The 20,872-nt window shown below is 46.8% G+C and overlaps 9 protein-coding genes across 9 annotated transcripts; 5 read left to right on the top strand and 4 right to left on the bottom strand.

Annotated features, from left to right (window-relative positions):
• Nucleotides 1-352: 352 nt before the first annotated feature.
• Nucleotides 353-2,874, top strand: Bathy17g00230 (unknown protein; the record flags this gene model as incomplete). The annotated part of the gene is made up of 2 exons (XM_007508282.1): nt 353-1,755; nt 1,812-2,874. The coding sequence occupies 2 exons, from the start codon at nt 353-355 to the stop codon at nt 2,872-2,874; spliced, it is 2,466 nt and encodes an 821-aa protein (XP_007508344.1).
• A 69-nt stretch (nt 2,875-2,943) lies between these two features.
• On the bottom strand, nt 2,944-5,004 carry Bathy17g00220 (predicted protein; the record flags this gene model as incomplete). Its single annotated transcript, XM_007508319.1, has 1 exon — nt 2,944-5,004. One exon carries the CDS (start codon nt 5,002-5,004, stop codon nt 2,944-2,946), a length of 2,061 nt encoding a protein of 686 aa, XP_007508381.1.
• Nucleotides 5,005-5,766: 762 nt separating this feature from the next.
• Bathy17g00210 (threonyl-tRNA synthetase) lies at nt 5,767-7,749 on the top strand (the record flags this gene model as incomplete). The annotated part of the gene is made up of 1 exon (XM_007508203.1): nt 5,767-7,749. One exon carries the CDS (start codon nt 5,767-5,769, stop codon nt 7,747-7,749), a length of 1,983 nt encoding a protein of 660 aa, XP_007508265.1.
• A 226-nt stretch (nt 7,750-7,975) lies between these two features.
• Nucleotides 7,976-8,584, bottom strand: Bathy17g00200 (thioredoxin domain-containing protein 9; the record flags this gene model as incomplete). Its single annotated transcript, XM_007508369.1, has 1 exon — nt 7,976-8,584. The coding sequence occupies one exon, from the start codon at nt 8,582-8,584 to the stop codon at nt 7,976-7,978; it is 609 nt and encodes a 202-aa protein (XP_007508431.1).
• A 518-nt stretch (nt 8,585-9,102) lies between these two features.
• On the bottom strand, nt 9,103-11,577 carry Bathy17g00190 (predicted protein; the record flags this gene model as incomplete). Its single annotated transcript, XM_007508397.1, has 1 exon — nt 9,103-11,577. One exon carries the CDS (start codon nt 11,575-11,577, stop codon nt 9,103-9,105), a length of 2,475 nt encoding a protein of 824 aa, XP_007508459.1.
• Nucleotides 11,578-11,911: 334 nt separating this feature from the next.
• Nucleotides 11,912-14,434, top strand: Bathy17g00180 (predicted protein; the record flags this gene model as incomplete). The annotated part of the gene is made up of 2 exons (XM_007508255.1): nt 11,912-12,028; nt 12,461-14,434. 2 exons carry the CDS (start codon nt 11,912-11,914, stop codon nt 14,432-14,434), a joined length of 2,091 nt encoding a protein of 696 aa, XP_007508317.1.
• A 624-nt stretch (nt 14,435-15,058) lies between these two features.
• Bathy17g00170 (predicted protein) lies at nt 15,059-16,000 on the top strand (the record flags this gene model as incomplete). Its single annotated transcript, XM_007508206.1, has 1 exon — nt 15,059-16,000. One exon carries the CDS (start codon nt 15,059-15,061, stop codon nt 15,998-16,000), a length of 942 nt encoding a protein of 313 aa, XP_007508268.1.
• Nucleotides 16,001-16,112: 112 nt separating this feature from the next.
• Bathy17g00160 (hypothetical protein MICPUN_55064) lies at nt 16,113-16,847 on the bottom strand (the record flags this gene model as incomplete). Its single annotated transcript, XM_007508349.1, has 1 exon — nt 16,113-16,847. One exon carries the CDS (start codon nt 16,845-16,847, stop codon nt 16,113-16,115), a length of 735 nt encoding a protein of 244 aa, XP_007508411.1.
• Nucleotides 16,848-17,265: 418 nt separating this feature from the next.
• Bathy17g00150 (hypothetical protein) lies at nt 17,266-20,778 on the top strand (the record flags this gene model as incomplete). Its single annotated transcript, XM_007508252.1, has 1 exon — nt 17,266-20,778. The coding sequence occupies one exon, from the start codon at nt 17,266-17,268 to the stop codon at nt 20,776-20,778; it is 3,513 nt and encodes a 1,170-aa protein (XP_007508314.1).
• Nucleotides 20,779-20,872: the final 94 nt, after the last annotated feature.

Below are 20,872 nucleotides of genomic sequence, written 5' to 3'. Positions count from 1 at the left end.
TGGGGTATGAAATATGTTTATCTCGATGTGTTTGTGCGTTTTCTCGGGTGTCGGGGTCTGAAAAAAAAACATCATAAAAAATTTCAAAAAATTCGTTCTTTTTCTTCATTTCCAAGAAAGACTTTGCGTCTTTTTTGCCTCTTTCCTCCCTCCCGCGGCATTCCACACAAAACAAAACAACGACGACAAAATTCTCCCGCTCTCTCCCAACTCCCAACTCTTTCTCTCTCTCTCGAGCTTTGCGCATCTTCGCGGAAAAGAGAACGGCTTTAAAAAGAGAGACGCGTCGTGAACATGCACCACCGCTGAACAACATCAGTGCTCCTGCTGTTTTTCGCACGAGTAAATAAAAATGCCGAGATTTCTTCGGGAAGGAAAGTCCGCGCATCCACTTTACTCGGGATTCGCCTCGAGCACTTCCCAAAAGCAAGACGAAGAGCAGAGCTTACTTTTAACATCATCTTCATCAGCAGCCTCTCGAAACAGCGACATCTCTCGAACCGAGAAAAATAAGAATACTAACAACAACGGAAGAAGAAGAAGAGGACAAAGAGGAGCGTTTTCCTTCCAGACGATTCCTGAGAACGAAGCAATCTTAAAGCGAGACAAGGAGGAAGACGAAGGAGACTATTATTACGACGACACCGACGAAGAAGAAGATTACGAAGATTACGACTACGAAGATGAAGAAGAGGAAGAAGCGAAATACAGAAGAAATAACGGCGTCTCCCATAACAGCTCGAAAGTATACGTGAGGAACCTCTTCATCGTTGCGTTTATGATGATGATGTGCACGTTGGCGACGTGCGTCGGGATCGCGTCGGCGTACCGACCGTCGAGAACCGGGATGGTTGGTAGGCGGGACGTGCACCCGAACAAAAACGTACACGTCGTGGCGGAAAGTTTTAGCGACGTGAAGGAAAGTAAGATGGTGATTGATGAGTACATAGAGAAGAAAAAAGAGAAGATGATGCGGGAGAAAGAGATGTTGGAGAAGATGAGCGAAAGCGACGGGGAGAGAGAGACGCCGGCGAGTGGTGCTGCGATTGAGACGAACGACGCGAAAAGTAGCGATTCTTCTTCTCCTTCTTCTTCTTCTTCTGAAAAAGGACGCGAGAGCCGCTCGAGAAAGAGCGCGAGTAGGAAAAATAGTAAAAAGATGAAAGCGGGAAAACAAGAACGAGAGGAACAATCGTCGACCGAGGAGGCCGAGGCAAAGACGACGACAATTGTGGAAAACATCACCCCGAAGACGCTTTTGGAAACCGTTCGCGACGTCAAGCACGTGCACGAAGCGGAAAAGAAAGTGAAAGAAAACGGCGGGAGTTTGATCGACGTCGTCGCCGAAATACAAGAGAAAGAGGAAGAGAGCGACGGGAGCGTCAACTCCTCTTCTTCGTCCTCTTCGAAAGCGGAGAGTGAAGGAGAAGGAGAAAGAGGAGGAGAAGAAGAAAATCTCAACGACGACGACACCGATGATACCGAAGAGACGACAACCGCAACGACCGCGGTTGTCCCCGGAAGCGTCGCCGTCCTCGGTCCTCAAACCAACGTAAAAAATAGCATAGAATCCATCGAGTTGATCAGCAACGCCACCTCCCAAAACGCCCAATCCTGGGGCATCGAAGACGGAGAGGAAAAGAACGACGACGAGGAAAACCCTGAGGAGGAAGAGACGACGACGACGAAGAGGAAAGTGAAAACGAAATTAAGGAGTAGCAGTAAAAACAAGAAAGAAAAACATTGGTCACCATCGTAGAAAGCGTTAGAGCAGCGAAGAAGCACTTCTTTGAAACAAACAAGAGTAGTAGAAATTCAACAGAAAAAACCAAAACACTTTACACTTTTCCTTTGTTGGACGAACGAATAATAAGTCATTTAATACGAGCGAAAGAGCGAGAGCACACACACACACACATGCGCATCCCGGGTCCAGCGGGAGAGTTGCACGCGCGTCGCGCCGCCGCGCTTCGAGAGCAGGAGCAACGCGACGATAAAAACTTGAAAAACATTATTCAAAACGAACAACACCAACGACGACGGGGAGATGAAGAAGAAGGAGAAGAAGGAGAAGAAGACAAAAAAGAAATAGACCATCGTCGTCTTCCGAAGAATGAAGCGAGTACTGCGAGTAAGAACAGAGCGAAGCGCGCGTTGTGGAAGAAACTGCTCGAGTACGATCCCGCATCGAAGAATAAGAAGAATAAGGACGACGACGATTCGCTTTTCGAGCAAAAACAGTACCAAACCATCCAGTGGTTAAAAAACGGCGGATGGCGAAGCGGTCGATTGAGCAAAGGAAGATTTATCGTCGAAAAGGCGAAGAAGATAAAGAGGAAGAGTGGGATGCGCGTCTTTGGTGGTGGTGGAGGTAAAGGAGGAGATCAAAATCAAACGCGTGCATCATCATCATCGTCTTCTTCTTCGTTGAAAGTCTTCGATGGAAGTTTACTCGTATCGGACGAAAACGGAGATACGATGACGGCGACGTGCGACGGAGAGACGCTTCAGATGCTCCTCAATCATAAGAACGATGCAAAGAAGAGAAAGACGAGGGTAGGGGTGATCGTCAGAGACGTCGCGGTGTTGAACGCGAGCGCGACGGAGCAACACTTGGTCTTGAAGAGGAAGAGTTTGGTGGAGATTTTCTTTCAAGAGGAAGAAGAAGAGGAAGAAGAGAAAGAAGGAAGCAGAGGCAAAGAAAACGCAGGTACAGTTTCGATAGACGTAGGTAGAGTAGAAAAAGCAGCGCCGCACTCGCAAGTGCCGCAACCGAAAGCAGTCTCCGCGTTCGCTTTGCAGGCGATGAAGCTCATGGAAAAGCGAAAAGCGAAAGCGGCGGCAAAGGCGGCGGAGGGCACTAAAAGTCAATAGTAATAGTATATATTGAATAACAATGAATAAATAGTTTTGCATGCGAATGCGCTTGAATGCTTTTGTCTTCTAATAAAAGTTCTCGTCGTCGTAACTCCCGCTACCTTGAGGCGGCACGCTCGTGTCGTAATCCGGGCCCTGGTATCCCATAATCTCGCCGTCGCGGTTGACGACGGCGTATTGGGACGATGCATCGTTTTCGTCTCCGTAGTTATAAAAATCCGCGTCGTCGTCTTCGTCTTCCCCTTCTCCATCGATGCCGCCGCCGTAATATAAACTCTCGTTTTCCTCTTCGTCGTCGTAATACTGATCTTCTCTTCGCAATCCGAGCTTTGCTTTCAGAGCGTTGCCGCACGACAAAATGGCTTCGTTGATTCGCACTTCCCAAATGCGAAACACAATGGCGGCGTAGGCATTGCACAGAATCCAAAACTGCTTCGGGATTTCCATCATCTCTTCTCTCGTAGCCGATTTCCACTCGGCTAAAGCCATCTCGGAAAACTCGCGTTCGATTTCCACCAACGCTTCTTCGCGTTCCGTGAGCGTTCGTTGTCCCGAACGCTGCATTTTTTGGTACCTTCTAAATCGGTCTCTCCGAATGCTTTGAATCAAGTTACCGAAGGAGGAAAGTATGGCAGAGAGGACTAAGCCTAACGCAAACGCGGGTACGATGTCCGTTTGGGCGATTCGCGCAGCCGTAGCTGGTAATTCCGCGACGACTTGAGTGACTTTTCTGTGCACCCGTTTGACGTTTTCAACTGAGTCTCTCGATGCTTGCGAAAAGACATCCGTGATGTGAACTTTGTTGTTGTATTGAAACGCAGGGCTGTCGTAGTAATAACTTCCTGGTCCTCCTACTCCTCCTCCGTTATCGAGAAAGTCGTCTCCGTAGTTATAATTACGTCGGGACTGAAACTGATTTTCAAACGCGGCGTCATCTTTCGGGTCTAAAGCGGGTTGTCCGAAATACTGTTCCTCCTCCGCTCGCGAAAACTCTTGATCGCCGTAATAGCTTCTGTATTGCTGAGAAGGAGGTGCGCCGCCGTTCCATCGATCGTAATTCGTCTCCGCGAATCTCGACGACAACGGTACTCTTTGCTGATTCTGTTGTTGCTGTTGCTGACGAAGATAATTCGCCCTCGTCGCGTACTCCGCGCCGTAACTTCCGTAATTGTTGTTACCCGAAGAAGTCCGTCTGCCACCACTATTACTACTTTTATTATTATTATTATTATTATTATTATTATTATTATTATTACTAATACCATTACCACTCCCTCTTCGATCGTCAAACATGCTCGATTCGTAGCTCCCCGCCATAGACGTCGTCGATTCCAACCCACCTTGTTGTATCTGCCTCAACCAATCGTTTCTTCTCGTCAAATCGTCCGCGTATCGTTCACTCCTGCCGGCGTTTGGAACCGCGCCGGTCGTTTCTCTCGTGAACTCCAAAATAGCTCCAATCGACCGGTCCGAACTCGCGTGGCGAAACAACGGCCCACTCCCTCTCGGTAACGTGCAAATGGTTGGAAAACTTCTCGCGCGAAAATACTTCCCCGCAAATGCTTTTTGTTCCGGTGTTTTACACACTACTCTTTGCACTTCGATGGATTCGTCGCCGGCAAACATCGCCGCCATCGCCGCAAACGTCGGTTCCACTTGCTCGCAATACCGGCAATTCGTCGTTTCCACCAGTAACACGACGTTTTTGTCTCTGTTTGCTAACGTAGACGCTAATTCTCTCGTACTTTTCGTCGTCACGCTTCCTTTAATATTATTAGTATCGCTCGCGCTCTTCGATGAAGAAGACGCGCCGAACCGTCTGCTTCGTCTTTGACTGTCGTTGGTATTGTTTAACGTTCCCGGTCCGGTCTTCTCTTCGTATCGATCGTTCCCAGTCGCAGCAGTATCGTCGTTGTCGTTGTTGGTGGTGGAAGCAGCAGTGGCAATAGTGTCGCACCTCCTCCTTCTGTTCAGAACGGAGGAGGAGAATCCCCTCGAGCGATTAGTAGTACTCCTCGTGACTCCTCCTTTTTGTCCTCTTCTTCCTCCTCGCGGTGGTGCACTTCTTCTCCACGCCGTCGTCGTCGTCGTTAAAGAAGAAGATGAAGAAGCAATCATCATCATCATCATCATAATTCAAATCGAGAATGTGTGTTTAAGTAATTCTCTCTCAAACTCTCTTTCTAATAATAATAATAATATATATACTATACCCGAGAGAGACAACGACGAAAGAAGAAGAACGAGGAGAGAGAAAAACGAGAGAGTGTTTCGATCTCTTCTGTTTTTTTTCTGTAAAACCGATTCTCTCTCTTCTGTCTTCTTCTTCTTCCTAAAGTGTGCGTTTTGCGTGTGTTGTTAATGGAGGAGAGAAGCGATGATGAGAGAAGCGAGAGAGGAAGAGGACGAAAAAAAAACTTACTGGAGACGACGAAACGAGATTGAATTTTTCTTTCTCTTCTTTTTTTCTGCTTTTGGAGCACACGAGAGAATTTTATGATGATGAGAGAAGAAGAAGAAGAAACAGAGAGGAAAAAAATTTGAAGAAGAAGAGCAAAGAAGAGAGAGAGAGAGAGAGAGAAAGAGAGAAAGAGCAGACGCGTCGTACGTAATAAGAGAGAATTAAGAGCAAGCTTTATCCAAATTTTCTCTTCATTTAATACTAGACTCCAAAAGAAAGAGAGAGAGAGAGTAGTTCATATGGCAACTTTGACGACCATCCCGGCTGCGCGTGTCGTTTCTTCTTCTTCTTCCGCCGTCGCGAGCAGCAGAAGGAGAGTCGTCGGTGGGAGGAAGTGTTGTTCTCTCTTCACTTCTTCTAAAAAACCCATTTCTCTTCGTGGTTCGCATTCCTTCTCGACGACGACAAAAACGACGTTAATAACGACGATGTCGTTTCGCCGCGCGTTTGCACGAAAGACGACGATGATGAAAACAACAACGACGACGAGTTGTTTCTTTTCGCGGGGAACGACGACATCGTCTTTCTCTTCAAACTCTTCTTCTTCTTTAATCTTTAATCGGATGCAAAAAGCCGGAAGCAGAGACTCGAAGCTCAAAGCCGCAGCCGTCGGTGAGGAAGTCAACGCCGCCGAACAATCCGTCCCTTTGTTGACGTCGGACGAATCCGAAGATTTACTCAAAATACGACACTCTACCGCGCACATATTAGCCATGGCGACGCAAAAAGTCTACCCGAAAGCGCAGTGCACGATTGGCCCGTGGATCGATCGCGGGTTTTACTACGATTTCTTTTATCCAGACCAAAGCTTCACGGACCAAGACTTGAAAACGATACAAAAAGAAATGTATAAAATCATTCGGAAAGACTATCCGATTCGAAGAGAGGAAGTGTCGAGAGAAGAAGCCGCGAGAAGGATTAAGGAAATCAACGAACCGTACAAGTTGGAGATTTTAGACATGATTAAAACCGAACCGATCACGATTTATCACATCGGCGACGAGTGGTGGGATTTGTGCGCCGGGCCGCACGTGGAGAGCACGGGGAAAATCGAGCAGAAAGGAATCAAGTTAGAAAGCGTGGCGGGAGCGTATTGGCGAGGAGACGAGACGAAACCGATGTTGCAAAGAATCTACGGGACCGCCTGGGAAAGCCAAGCGCAATTGCAAGCGTACGAGTTGTTTAAAGAAGAGGCGAAGAGAAGAGACCATCGAACGGTTGGTAAAGAAATGGGATTGTTTTCGTTGCAACAAGAAGAAGCTGGAGGCGGGTTGGTGTTTTGGCACCCGAAAGGCGCGTTAATGCGCCATCAAATCGAAACGTTTTGGAAGGATTTACACTTACAAAGAGGCTACGATTTAGTCTCCACGCCGCACGTGGCGAAAAGTGAGTTGTGGAAAACGAGCGGTCACAGCGATTTTTATAGCGAAAACATGTACCAACAGATGCAAGTAGAAGAGGAATCGTACCAGTTAAAACCGATGAACTGTCCGTTCCACATCGTCGTGTATAAAGACGGGTATTATTCGTACAGAGATTTGCCCTTACGATGGGCCGAGTTAGGAACGGTGTATAGATACGAAAGAAGTGGGACTATGCACGGTTTGTTTAGAGTCAGAGGTTTCACGCAAGACGACGCGCACGTGTTTTGTTTACCGGACCAAATCACCGACGAGATTACGAAAATTTTAGACCTGGTGGAGGAGGTGTTAGGGACGTTCGGGTTTAAAGATTACGAGGTGAACTTATCGACGAGACCGGAAAAAGCGGTCGGGTCGGACGATATTTGGGAACGCGCGGAATTGGCCTTGAAAGATTCCTTGAAACGCAAAAATTGGGACTACATCGTCGACGACGGCGGAGGCGCGTTTTACGGGCCGAAAATTGACATTAAAATTCTCGACGCGATTGGACGCAAGTGGCAATGTTCGACCATTCAGTTGGATTTCAACTTGCCCGATCGATTCGATTTGTCTTACATCGACCAAAACAACGAGAAACAACGACCGATTATGATTCACCGAGCGATTTTCGGTTCCTTGGAACGCTTCTTCGGCATTTTGACGGAAAACTACGCCGGTGCGTTTCCGGTGTGGATCGCGCCCGTGCAAGTTCGATTGTTGCCGGTGACGGATACCGTGGACGACTACATCCAACGCGTCGCGAACGACATGCGCGCGAAAGGTATTCGCGTCGAGGTGAAATCCGGCGAACGCATGAAGAAGCTCGTAAGAAACGCAGAAAAAGAGAAAATCCCAATCATGTGCATCATCGGTAAAGAGGAAGCGGAGAACGAAACTTTAGCCGTGAGAACGTACAAGAGTGGTGATATTGGGACGTTTTCGCTGACGGATGTCATTTCCAAAGTTTCGGAAGCGACGGAGGAAAAGAGCGAACACGCCTCCTTTTGAATCCATCATCATCTATTTTAAATTAATAAGACGGGGATTGTTTTTAATGTGTTTATTACTATTACTATCATCATCATCATCTACAGCTTACAGTACTCTTTTTGGTTTCTATTTCATTAACGAAGTTTATTTGCTATCATATGTTGCTACTATATATATCTAATAATCACGTCATCGGCGCGTCGTCGTCGTCCTCCTCCTCCTCTTCCTTTTCCTGACTATTCAATCAATCGTCAAAATCGCTATTCTCGTCGTCCGAGTTCAAATCGAATTTCTTCCCCTGACGAATGTTCTTCACGCGTTCTTTCAAAACTTCCGCCGCGTGTTCGTCGTCTTCGCCGTTGTTTCTCGCTTTCAACGCGTACATTCTCTCCCCTTCTTCGTCCACCATCCCTTTACTTTGCAAAACGAGTTTCACGTTTTTGGTCGGAAAATCATCCCCTCCTCCACCGAAATCATCCATCCCGACGATGTAATCCATCACTTTCTCTTTGCTCACTAAAGCTAGCGTAGGCAACATGAATATCTTTAACTTTTCGGTTAAATATGGCGACTTTTCCGCGTCAATCTCGCAGAACAACGTTTCTAAATGCATCGGCGCTAACGCGCGCAAGTGTTTCGTCATCACTTTACACGGTTCCGAGTTGCGATAAAAATGACACACCATCTTCTCCTCTCCTTTCATTTTGCCGAAGAATTCTTTTTCGTCCAGTATTTGGTGCACTTCTCCGTGTTGTCGTTTCAGATATTCTTTTCTGTTCGATTGGTTTCCTCGCATTTCTTCCATGCGTTTGCGTCTCGCGTCTTCTAAATCTTCCTCGTTCAGTTTGGACATTTTATGAAGCTCATCGTCCAACTGTTGTTCCACTTGGTAGGCGGTTTTTAGAAGTTCGTTTTCAATCTATATCAATATGTTTAGTATATCGATTGCGTTAAATAAAGAATGAACGTCGTTCGGTTGTTTTTGTTCGTTCGTTGTAATAAAAAGAGAGAGAGAGAGTAAGAAGTCAGTCCGTTGTCCGTCCGTCGTTCGAGAAGAGAGAAAGTCAAAGCTTTACAGAAGAGAGATGAATGATTTTTGAAAAATCCATCATCATCATCGTCCAAAAGACGGCAACAAAAAGAAGCGCGCGCGATACGAATACTACTACGTATAGAATAATTGAACGACGACAGAATTTTGACGCCGATGACGACGATGCAGACGACGACGTACCCGAGCTGCGACGTTTGCGTTCATCTCTTTCTTAGAAATTTTATACGAGTACTGTATCAGTCGTCGTCAGTTTGTGAGGATGATTTTAGAGGAAAAAGGGAGAAAAAACGAGTTAAAAAATTATTTTTCAGTTTGTATTAAATCTGCCCCATCTCTATTTCTTCATCTTCATCTTCTTCTTCTTCTTCTTCTTCGTCGTCGTCGACCAACTTTGTGAAACCACCAGTTGGACCGCCAAACGGACGAGGACGACTGCGGCGACTACTCGAAGTACTACTACTACTACTTTTACTACTACAAGGATGGAAAAAACGGTACGCAACCGCAAGAGCGAGACATGCGATGAGTAAAACGACGCTGGCGAAACCAATTTTCAGCAAGTTTTCATACCTCGTGTCGTTCTTATCTGTCGTTCGAAGGATGACAAACTCGTCGAGAACACTATTTTCATCCATTCCATCGATAAATTTACAGTGCAATGAAGTGGAATTATGAGCAATCAAATCGATGTATCCATGCGCGTACAAAGTTATCTCGTTGAACTCCGATTTAGGCCTCGAAAGTTCCTTGACTAAACTTGCACCTCCGGTTCCGACGACCAACGATATTGGCGCTTTCGGGTTAGAGTATATGTTATTTGCATCCGAATATTGCACGCAGCCGTTCGTTCGACCGATTCCGTAAACTTCAGTCGGGTGTATTTGATCGCTCGAGGCGTTGAATTTCGCCCACGAACACGAGCGTTGATAGACATGATGGTGTCCCCAAAACGTGAGATCGACGTTGTACTTCAAAAACAGGTTTTCCCAAAGATGATCCTGAATCATGTTCATCACACCAATATCAGTCGATTCGATTCGATTCGATTCGTGGTCATCTGGATCTGGTTTTTCGTCAGAATCTACCAAACCTGGACGATGCCCGGTGACAATAACCCACGGCGTTCGCGTTCGGTCAATATTTTTTAAAGCCTCTTCGAGAAATACATACTGACGAGAACCGACTTTAAAATCAGCCTCCGTGTTCATAGAAACGATTGAAACCAACCCGATTTCTGTTTTAAACCAATCTGAATCCGCACCAATAGTTTCCTTGTCGTCACGCGGCGTTGGAAATAACACAGTCGCGGCGACGCCGCATTCTCCTCCCGAATCGTTTCCGCCGTACAAGTCTTCGAATCCTTTTCGAGTTTCCGGCCAAAACTCTACTTCTGTGTCGTATTCATGATTACCTTGATTCGTCAGAAGAGGGATTTGCGAAGCCCAAGGCGTTATTTGTGCTAAAAATTCATCCCATACTGACGCGTACCCTTTCGCGTACGATAAGTCTCCGAACAAAAAAACGCCTTGAACTTTTGAAGAAGAATTTTTGTTCACCACGTTTACGTGACGCGCAATCGAGTCTGATACGTTCCAAGCCGGCGACCCGGATATGTGCCACGTCTCTGCGTCGTCGACCGAACCTCTTCCCATGTCTCCAAAAAATAACAGCTCGGTTTCTCTCGTTGTCGATGATGATGATGATGATTGTAGTATTGGTTTGTATACGCAGCAGTATATCTCTTGTTTCTCCGGTTCCGTCGCATCGTCTAGAAGTCTATATTCAATCTTTTCAAAACCATTTGCATGCGATGTCAAATCCACACTTACGTCATACAGTATCGAGGTGTGTACGTATCCCGGCGAACGAAAACCGAACGTCGTCGCAGGCGCGTGACATAAATCTTCTTTGCCGTACGTTTCAGTTTTTGTCGCTACGACTTCATTCCAGTTCGTAGAAGTTTCATTTGTATTCGTTCTCCATTCGATGCGAGGCGTCGACGACGCGTCTCTGCCGCTATTCCACGTAATCGCGACTCTCCGGACAAGATCCGATGATGATGACGACGACGACGGCGGCGTCTTCACCAGCACTACTCTCGGATGCGCGGGCTCTAAATATCCTACTAAATTTATCGCCTCGCTCCTTGCCAAAACTTCCGCGCGGTTGTAATGTTTCCACATCCAAGAATCTCCAAACAAAACGAAATCGTACGTTTCCTCTCTCACGCTTGTCAACTTAAACCTCACCTCCACTGCGCCTGTCTCGACATATCTCCCTTTCGAAACCGCGTTCAATATCGCGTATTTAATTGGCGCTATCGCTTTCACGTCCGCCCGCGCGGGCGAATACGCCGCTATCCAGTGGCTTCCTAATAATGTCTCGTTTCCTCTCTGTTCTGACGAAGTCGTGACCGTGACCGTCACGTGTCGAGCGTCTCCTTCTGCGCTCTCGACGGTGACGGTATACGCACCGTCTTCATCGTCTATTAAAAAGCCGTCTTCTTGTCCTCTTTTTTTTTTTTCTTCTTGTTGTTGACTCATCATCTTCTTCTTCTTGGTATTAAAAGACTCATCGCTCAGCCTCTGGATATCAATCGCGAGTAGCGCGTTGTGTCGTTTCGCATCTTCGTCGCAGAAAAAGTTTTGGGTTTTTCCTCCTTGTTTTCCATTTTTTTTCTCCTTTTCATCGTCGTCGTTTGTGCGACTCTTCTTCGTGTCGTTCTCCTCCTCCTCGTCGTCGTCGTCGTCCTCCCAAGTGGGAAAGAAGAATCTGGACGATGATTTCAACATGAGACTGAAAAGGATATTTTCTGAATACCCCACCGTTTTTAATTAGTGCACTACAGAATGAGAAGAAGAATACAAAGAAGAAGAAGAGATACTCAGCACTGCTGCGCTTTTTCGTGTTTATGTCATCAAAACAGTGAACAATATGTCTGTTGAGCTGTTAAACGTTGTTGAGACGTCGCGACTGTAAGGACAAGAACGTGACACGTCTCTCGTTGTAACTCATAACTGTAATCCATTTCTTTTATTCCCAATTAGGAGTCGAAAAAGTTCCTTTTTCGCTCCAAAAAATTGGACAACTCTATTTATTCTTATTAGGAAGAGTGTAGTAGACACGATGAATACGAATACGTTGTTGCAAGTACTCCTCGTCCTCCTCGCGGTGGCAACTTTTCTTGGTTCGACCGAATGTAAAGTGATCATCACCGAAGTTGGCGCGAACAGCGATATTAACGTGCGTCGTCGTCTCGTTAGAGATTTTTTATTATTCTGCACGTCGTCTCAATTTTGGCGTGCCCACATTCATTTTTAACCGTGTCGTCTGTTTAATATACTCGTAGTAGATCTGGTGGTGTCTTTTCCATCTAAAGAGATGCGACCTTGGGGCGTAAAGAGTCTTCAGACGAAAAGTCTCGAGAAGTTGTTTTCGTTCGCACGCGTGTGCGTGATGGTGGTGGTGTTCTTATCGTTCGCGTCGTTTCGTTTCCTATTTCTTTTCTTCAAAGAATTGGAGGGAAAAAAGGAATAATTTTTTATTCTTTCTTCATTTGTGCACACATTTTGAAGAAGGAAGTTCGAATATACGTACGCGAGTGATGATGATACGAATACTTTTTTGAACGCCTCATTTACTTTGTTCCCTTTACACATACATAAAATACAACAGGATTCGACTGGCTCGGGCGCAGATTTTATCGAGATACACAACACCGGCAGTATTGGTACGGACGCGGTGGACTTGGCTGGGTATAAACTCGCCGACGATAAAGGCGTCGCCGATGCGGACGTGTTTACGTTCCCGGCTGAGACGCCGCCGTTGAGACCGAAGGAAACGAGAGTTTTAGTCAAAGGTGATCCTTCATCGTTCGCGTTTGGGATTGGGAAGTCCGATACGGTGACTTTGTTCAATGCGGCGGGTATCGAGGAGGATACGACGGGCCCTTTGGACGGCGGCGATATCTCCGGGCAAACGTGGCAACGGTTGACGAATTCGGCGCACGGGTATGGCACGGATGATACGGATTTGGCAGCTTTTGGACGACAGACGTACATGACGCCCGGTCGATTGAATCATCCGGTCAAAGTTTTCATCTCAGAAGTCTCTTCGAAAGATTCTGCGGCCGACTCGGTCTGCTCTGGCGTAGATTTCGTTGAATTGTACAACGCGGGAACGTCCACAGTCGACCTGGGGGCGGGATACAGTTTGTCCGACGACAAATGGCACGAGGATGAAGATTCTTGGGACATACCCGCCGGAACGACCATTCTCCCGGGCGAGTTCAAAGTGTTCTGTACAGGAACTCATTTTGCGTACGGCATAGGTAAAGACGATGCCGTCGTTCTGCACGACCCGTCTGATATAGCCGTGGATACGACTGGCACTATGGACCAATCGCAACACGTGGAAGGATATTCTTGGTCCCGACAGGGTGACGAAACGAACGAAATGGACTTTGTTTCTTTTGCGACCTCGGTTCAACAAACTCCGGGTGCCTCGAATAACGTCGGCATTTGCACGTCGTTGGTGTTGAACGAAATCGCCGATAAAGGCACCGGAACTTCGACGTGCAACGACGAAGATTGGATCGAGCTTTACAACAACTGCCCGACGGCGATCAACTTACACAACTGGAAACTTCACGACGACAAGGGGGTCGATCACGAGGATTCATACTTACACGGAAATAGCGACGTCATCATCGAAGCTGGAGGGCACCATATTTTGTGCGGCGCGACTGATTTTCAATTTGGCGTCGGATCTGATGATACCATCACCTTGATATCTCCAGGTGGAGACACCGTCGATACCGTTGGCCCCCTCGTCGCTGGTCGTGGCAACTCTTCCGTCACGTATCAAAGACAGGCGGATGGCACGGGAGAATGGACGTACAGAACGCCGCCGACGCCGGGAACAACAAACGGGGCATCCACGTACGTTCCGGCGAATGGCGCTTCGTTGTACGCCCCGCCCGGTTCAGTGACGGTTGCATTGAACGAAATTTCGTCGTCGAATACGAGTGCTGCGCATTGCAATGGCGAGGATTGGATCGAGTTGTACAACTACGGGTGTGAAGATGTCAACCTGGAGAACTTTTACATTGCGGATGAAAAAGGTCACTTGCACGCGGACGTGTATCGTTTCCCGTCTGGCTCGTCCATACAAGCAAAATCTCTCAAAGTACTTTGCAAGATCACGGACTTTGCATACGGTATCGGTGGCTCTGATACGATATCCTTGCACAACAAGGAGGAACAAATCATCGACTCGTATGCGCTCACCGGTTTACAAACAAAAGAGAACTTATCCACCATGCAACGCTCCCCGGACGGCACGGGCGATTGGACGCTCTTGAAAGCCTCCCCGAACGCCTACAACTCCGCCACGCAAGGTGGTACCTCGTGTTCCTCGAAATCAGCACTTTCCAGCGAAGTCTTGGGCGGTGCCATCGGTGGCGCCATCGTGGGCGTCTTATTAATCGCATTTGTCTTGGTCAAAACGTGCACGTCCAAGAAGCGCATCTTGGTCCAAGAAATTCGCAAAGACGTTCGCGCGCGTTCGGACGACCCCGAATTCGGTCTCGGGATGCGGGCTCAGTACGAGCAGAAAGGGAAAACGTCGCTGATGTTGACCGAATACTGATTGATGATTTTTTTCTCAGAATATAAGAAAACGAAACGAAACGAAACGAGAACTGTTCTATTATATACATATTACTATTATTTTATACATATCATCGCGACAACACTCAATTTTTTCTTTCATTTTTCAGAAGAACAAAACCGAAAAAGAACTGAAAATGAAATGAAGAAGATAAATTTTCTCCTTTTTTTTGTAAGACCAAACGAAAAACAACAGTAAAAACTTGTGAATATGCGCGGTCGTGGTCCTTCTTTATCTGCGACATGTACGAGCACACCACCTCCTCCTCGCGCACGCTCGACGATTTTACAACAACAACAACAACAACAACAACAGAAACAACAACACTATCATCGTCGTCGTCATCGTCATCGATTTGAAAAGAAGGCTTTTCTTTCTCGTCGACGACGAGTAAAAGCAGAAGCAGCTTCCTCATCGAAAGAAGACAAAGACAAAGAAGAAGAGAAACACATGCACTTGCTGGAGGAAAAACTGAGTCAACACGGAGCGCCTTTGCAAGTGTATTACTGCGACGAAGAGTACGAAATCCCGAGCTTTCGAGACACGACGATTTTAATACGATCGACGACACCGGATGCGGTTTTATCGGAAATGCGAGGGAAAATGGACAACGGGGTGGAGATATCTACAAAGACGGTGTACGACGAACAGAACGCGACGATATCATCTTCTTCATCTTCATCTTCTTTGAAAAAGAAATCGAGGCTACCTCAAGTGACGATAACTGGAGGCGTGTTTGACTTGTTCGCGTTAGCGGTAGCGTTAGTACTCGACCAAGAAGAAGACAAAGAAGAAGACGTAAACGTAGCTATTCTTGGATTGGGCGCCGGAACCTGCGCGCGGTTAATCGATGACTTGTACCACTCGTCGAATAAGAGAGTGAAGATGTTTGGGTACGAATTGGACGATGCGATCGTTGATTTAGGGATGAAACATTTCGGTCTGAACGAATTGAAAGAGAAAGGGTCGTTGGTGGACGTGCGCGTCGGAGACGCGCTCGAGAATATCAAGACGAAGAAGAGCGACGCGGACGATACTGTCAAGTTTGATTTAATCATCGTCGATTTATTCGACGACCAAAGTCGCGTCATCCCTCAACTGATGGAAGTAGAACGATGGGAGAACATATCGAAGCGCTTGAAAAATCCTCCGTCTTCTTCTTCTTCTTCTTCGAACGAAAACGTGAGCCGAGTTATTTGCAACTTATCCACCGGTAGGGGTCGAGGCGCAAACATAAACAACGCGGTGCACGTCGCAGAACTCATCGCAGAGACGTGCGGAAACGGCGACGTCTCGATTTGGCCGTCAAGCAAAATGAACGTTTGGAACGAGTGTTGCATATCCGGACCGAAACCGTCGTTTGGGGTAGATACGACGCCGAAAGTGTTGGCGACGTATTGTCCGCACTGGATTTCAACGAGCAAGTACGTCAAAAACAAAAACAGTTCCAGTAACGAAACTGATGAGGATGGTGACGATAAAGACGACGACGACGACGATATTCCTATGAATGGATGGTTATTAGATAGACTTCAAGGTCGATGAGTGACGTTTTCTTTATCGAGCTTGTAAATTAATTTAGGTATAAATAGAAGAGGAAATTTAGCACGCATGCTGGAAAAAAAACAAAGTCACCCCCTATAATTACATTATATTATTACATTTGTAAAACTTTCCTTGTCTTCGAGTGCGTCAAATTTTCGTCAACTTCCGGAAACAACTCTCTCAACTTTGGTATTTTCCAATACAACTCTCTCCAACTTTCTCTTTCGAACGCGTTCGGCGTGTGCACGGCGTACGCGTATCCTAACTTTTTCGCCGCGTTTACGTTGTCCTCGTCGTCGTCAAAAAACACAACTTGTTTCCTAGCTTTTCCTAACAAAGACGACGCCGCCGACGACGATTCGACCGGGTCCTCTCCTTGTGCACTACTAATATCTTCCTCGTTCATCGACAACACGTACCGTTTCGTCAACGCATCCAACATCCGACTTTTGTCCTTCATGGAACACCCGTCTGTTCCGCCCACGTCGTTCGGCGTCACTATGCTTTTCTTTTTCTCATTGAACGCGTACTCCGCTAAATCCTCGTCTCCTTTCTTCCCGTCCACTAAACATTTCAAGTACGTTTCAATCACCTCTCTCTTTCCGAACGAGGCAATCGCAACTTTGATTGACTTCTGTTTCATCTCTCGTAAAAACGCTCGGAAGAAATTCGCATCCGCGCAGTCTCTCTCGTAATCTCTTCTCGGAACGTCCAACGCGGAAATGCGTTTGGCGAACGAGTGTATTCTCAGAATGGTCATGTCAAAGTCCCAGACGACGAGTTTAATCCTCTCGTCGTCGTCGTCGTTGTCGTTGTTCTCGTCGTGATGATGACTACTTGTTCTCATCTTTGTAGAGTGTTGTTCTTTATGGGAAGAACACAACAACTATTTGAGTGATGAAGAAGAAGGAGTTTTTGACACGTTTGTCAGTTTGTCTCTCTCTCTTTCTCTCTTCTGTTTTGGTGTTTGTTTGGACTTTTTGAAATTTTTTTTTTTATTCTTCACACATGCATCGAAAAATCAACATTTTTCAACACACACACACACACAAGAGAAAAGAAAAGAAAAGAAGAGAGACTACTTTTCTCATCCGACTCTTCACACGCACTCTTATTCGTACACACACAGAAGACACTTAAAACACATAAAAGAGAGAGAGAGATTATCTCGTTTGTCGTCTTAGTACCACACACACTCTTTCGACTCTCTCTCTTTTTCTCTCTCTCTCTCTCTCTCTCTCTCTCTCTTCTTTTGAAAAGAAAGCATGGCGGACGAGGCGAAACGTCAGGCGCAGTTGGAAGCCGGGAGAAAGAAATTAGAGACGTTCAAAGCGAGAAAGTCATTGTTAAAACAACAACAACAACAACAACAACAACAACAGAAAGAGAAAGAGAAAGAGAAGAAGGAAGAGGGAGAAACGACGATTCAGACGACGACGACGACGACACCTAAACGAGATGAAATTTTCGAACAACAACAACAACACGAAGAGTTTCACACGCCAAACGCGTTGGTCTCGTCGTCGTCGTCGACGATTTACGATGATTCAAAAACAAAAACAAAAGCAACGACGACGATGGTGATGCAAGACGAGATTGAGAAAATCGTCCGCGAAGCCGTGGAGAAAGAATCCGCAAAGTTGAAGAGGAAATTCGAGGAAGATGTCGACGAGTTGAAACAGAAACACGAAGAGGCGAGAGAGGAAACGGAGAAGGAGAAGAAAGAGTTTGAAGATTTGAAAATGGAAGAGATGAGAAAACGAATGGAAGAGGAAAAGGAAAATTTTCAGACGCAGTCCACGGAGAGGATCAACGAGCTGCAAGAGAAGGTGCAAAAAGCGGTGAAGAAAGGCAAGTCGATGCAAGCGGAGAGGGACGAAATCAAATCGGCGTTTGACGCGTTGACGACGCAAAGCGAAGAATTGGTGAAGACGATTGAAATCGCAAACGAGAGAAGCGGCAACGCGGAAAAAGAATTAGGAGAAACTAAGATACAGTTGCAAGCGAAAGAAAAGGAGTTTGCGGATTTGAAGTCGTTCTACGAGGAGAACAACGCGAGTAACTTGAACGAAGAGGAACGATTGAAAATGGAGTTGACGGAAACAAACGCAAAGATGGAGGAAATGACGCGAAAAGTCGACGACGCGGAAAACGAAACGGAAACGGTCAAATCAGAGTTACGCGCGAAACGAGAAGAGTTTGACGATTTAAAGCAACTGTTCGACGACACGGCGGCGAACGCGACGCGAGGCGAGGAAGGTTTGAAGGAGGAAATTGTCGCGTTGCGAGAGCAAACGAACGCGTTGAAGGAGGAATTGACGACGGCGGCGCAAACGAGCGAGGAAAAAGCGAAGATGTTGGAACGCGAGTTGGAAAACGAAGTGAGCACGCGCATGAGTTTAGAAACAGAGGTCGAGGAGTTACGACACGCGAACGCGCAGTCGACTGACTCCTTGCGCGCAGAGTTTGAACGCGCGAAGGAGGAAAACGAGGCAATCAAACTGAAATGCGAAGCGTTTGAACGCGAAATCAACGAGGAGTTGAAACCAAAGTGCGAAGAGTTGGAGCGAGAAATCAACCAAGAATTGAAACCGAAGTGCGACCACTTCGAGCAAGAGTTATCGGTCGCGCAGGAGGAGATTTCCGGACAGTTCCAACTCGGCGTCGAACGCGATGAAGCGCAGAGAAAGCTCGCGGAAGCGGAGCAAGCGCTGGAAGTTATGCGAAAGGAGAGAGATGATTTAGAGAACAGCTCGTCCGCGGCGCACGAAGAAGCCTTAGGAAAGCTTCAAAAAGAGCTCGGAGAAGCGACCATTGCCTTGCGAGCGAAAGAAAAGGAGTTTGCGGATTTGAAGTCGTTTTACGAGGAGAACAACGCGAGTAACTTGAACGAAGAGGAAAGATTGAAACTCGAATTGATAGAAACGAAAACGACGCTGGGAGAGGCGAACGAGAAAATCGCGCAGTTAGAACTCGACGCGAGAACGGTATCGAACGAACGTTACGATTTGATCGCGCAGATTGACCAGTATAAGAAGCAAATGGGCGATCTGGAGAAATCTTTCGACGCGCACAAATCTGACGAAGACTCACTCCGGGAAGAAAAGGCTACATTTTTAGGCAAAATCAATGCTTTGGAGAGCGAGCGAGGGGAATTATTCGCGCGAAATGAAAAGATTCTGAACGATTTAGAAGAGATGACCAAATTGAAAAACGCGCAATCGGAGAAAGTCCAAAAAGCCGTCAAAAAGGGCAAGTCTATTCAAGCCGATCTCGTAGAGACGAAGAAAACGCTCGGCGCGAAGGAGCAAGAAGTGATCGATTTGCAACAACGCGTAGACGCGTTGGTGAATGCCGAGCCAACAACACCTCAACAACAACAAGAAGAAGAGGGGAAGTACGTCGCGCTCCTCGCGGAAAAAGACGCGACGATTGCGTCTGTGCTCGAGCGAGAAGCGAAGGCGCCGGCGCACGTAGAAACCATTCAAAAGCAAGTGGACGATCTGATCGTCGAAAGCAACGCCTCCGCGGATAAAGTTGCTTCAATAGAGAATGAATTAGCACACTCGCGCGAAGCCGTGGCGAACGCGGAGAGAGAAATAGGAGAGACTAAGATACAGCTGCAAGCGAAAGAAAAGGAGTTTGCGGATTTGAAGTCGTTTTACGAGGAGAACAACGCGAGTAACTTGAACGAAGAGGAACGATTGAAAATGGAGCTAAACGAAGCGAACGCGAACATGCAACTTGTGCGCGAGGAAGTTGAAACGCTGAAAAAGAAACTCACGGAACAGGATGAACGCTCTTTAGCTGCGGCGAACGAACAACACTCGGAGCAAATTCAACTGTTACAAGCGACGATTGCGGAAGCGAGAGACGAAGGCAATCGAGAGCGCGTGGTTGCGGAGAGTTTGAAGCAAGAGTTGGACGCGAAAGTTTCTGAAGTGCAAAAGATGAAGATAGAAATCGAGCACAGCGCGGAAAAGCTGGAGGAAATCAACGCGGAGAAGGAAATGTTCATGTCCGAATGTGAAAAAGCTTTGGAAAGTTTCGACCGCGAAAAGGCGAAAGCGAAGGAGCTGAAACAAAAGTTGAAAGATTTCGATCATGAATCTAAAACGAGCGCGCAGATGAAAATGGAAGAACACGAAAACGCTTTACGCGCGGCGAGCGAAAGAGCGACGTTTTTGGAAGAAGAGCTGTCGAAAGCGAACGCGGCTTTGACGCAAGCGTCTGAAAACGTCCAACGAGGCCCGTCGGCGGAAGAACTCGAACGCGAAAAACAGGAACAACAGAGAGAATTACACGAGTTGAAGTCTCGATTAGATCAAGAGTTGCAAGGTATGAACGTTTTGCGGGAGCAGTTGCAAGAAGAGCGCGGAAAAAGAGCGCAGCTCGACGCGCGTTTAGCCGCCTCTTTGGCCGCGCAACAACAACAACAAGCGACGACGACGCAGCACACCGGGGCCTCTGAACAAAAGCAACCGTCGCCGCATCACAGGTTTACCAATAAAAAGAACGAAGATTACGGCGGCGACGACGACGAGACGATGTTGAACGATATCGAAGGCGCGATCATTTCCGGTGGAAGCTACTCGTTCGTTCCGTTGCAAGGAAAGTTCAAGTCGTTGACGTTTTGCCCGCCGTTGCAATCGAGCGGTTGCTTGCAAGCGGCGAACATGTTCGATCGGTTTTCTGTGTTTTTACAGCGAAGACCGACTTTAAGAGTCTTACTGATTGGCTATTTCGCGCTGTTGCACGTGCTCTTGTTTCTGTTTTGATTTTGATTGTTGTTGTTGTTGTTATATTACTCTCTAAATTATTATTATTATTCAATCAAACACAGAAAGAGGACCGTAAAATTTAGGGGGTCAA

This window comes from Bathycoccus prasinos, assembly GCF_002220235.1.
Source record: "Bathycoccus prasinos genomic : Chromosome_17".
NCBI classification, from domain to species: Eukaryota; Viridiplantae; Chlorophyta; class Mamiellophyceae; order Mamiellales; family Bathycoccaceae; genus Bathycoccus; species Bathycoccus prasinos.
This window is presented reverse-complemented; position numbering and strand designations above follow the sequence as displayed.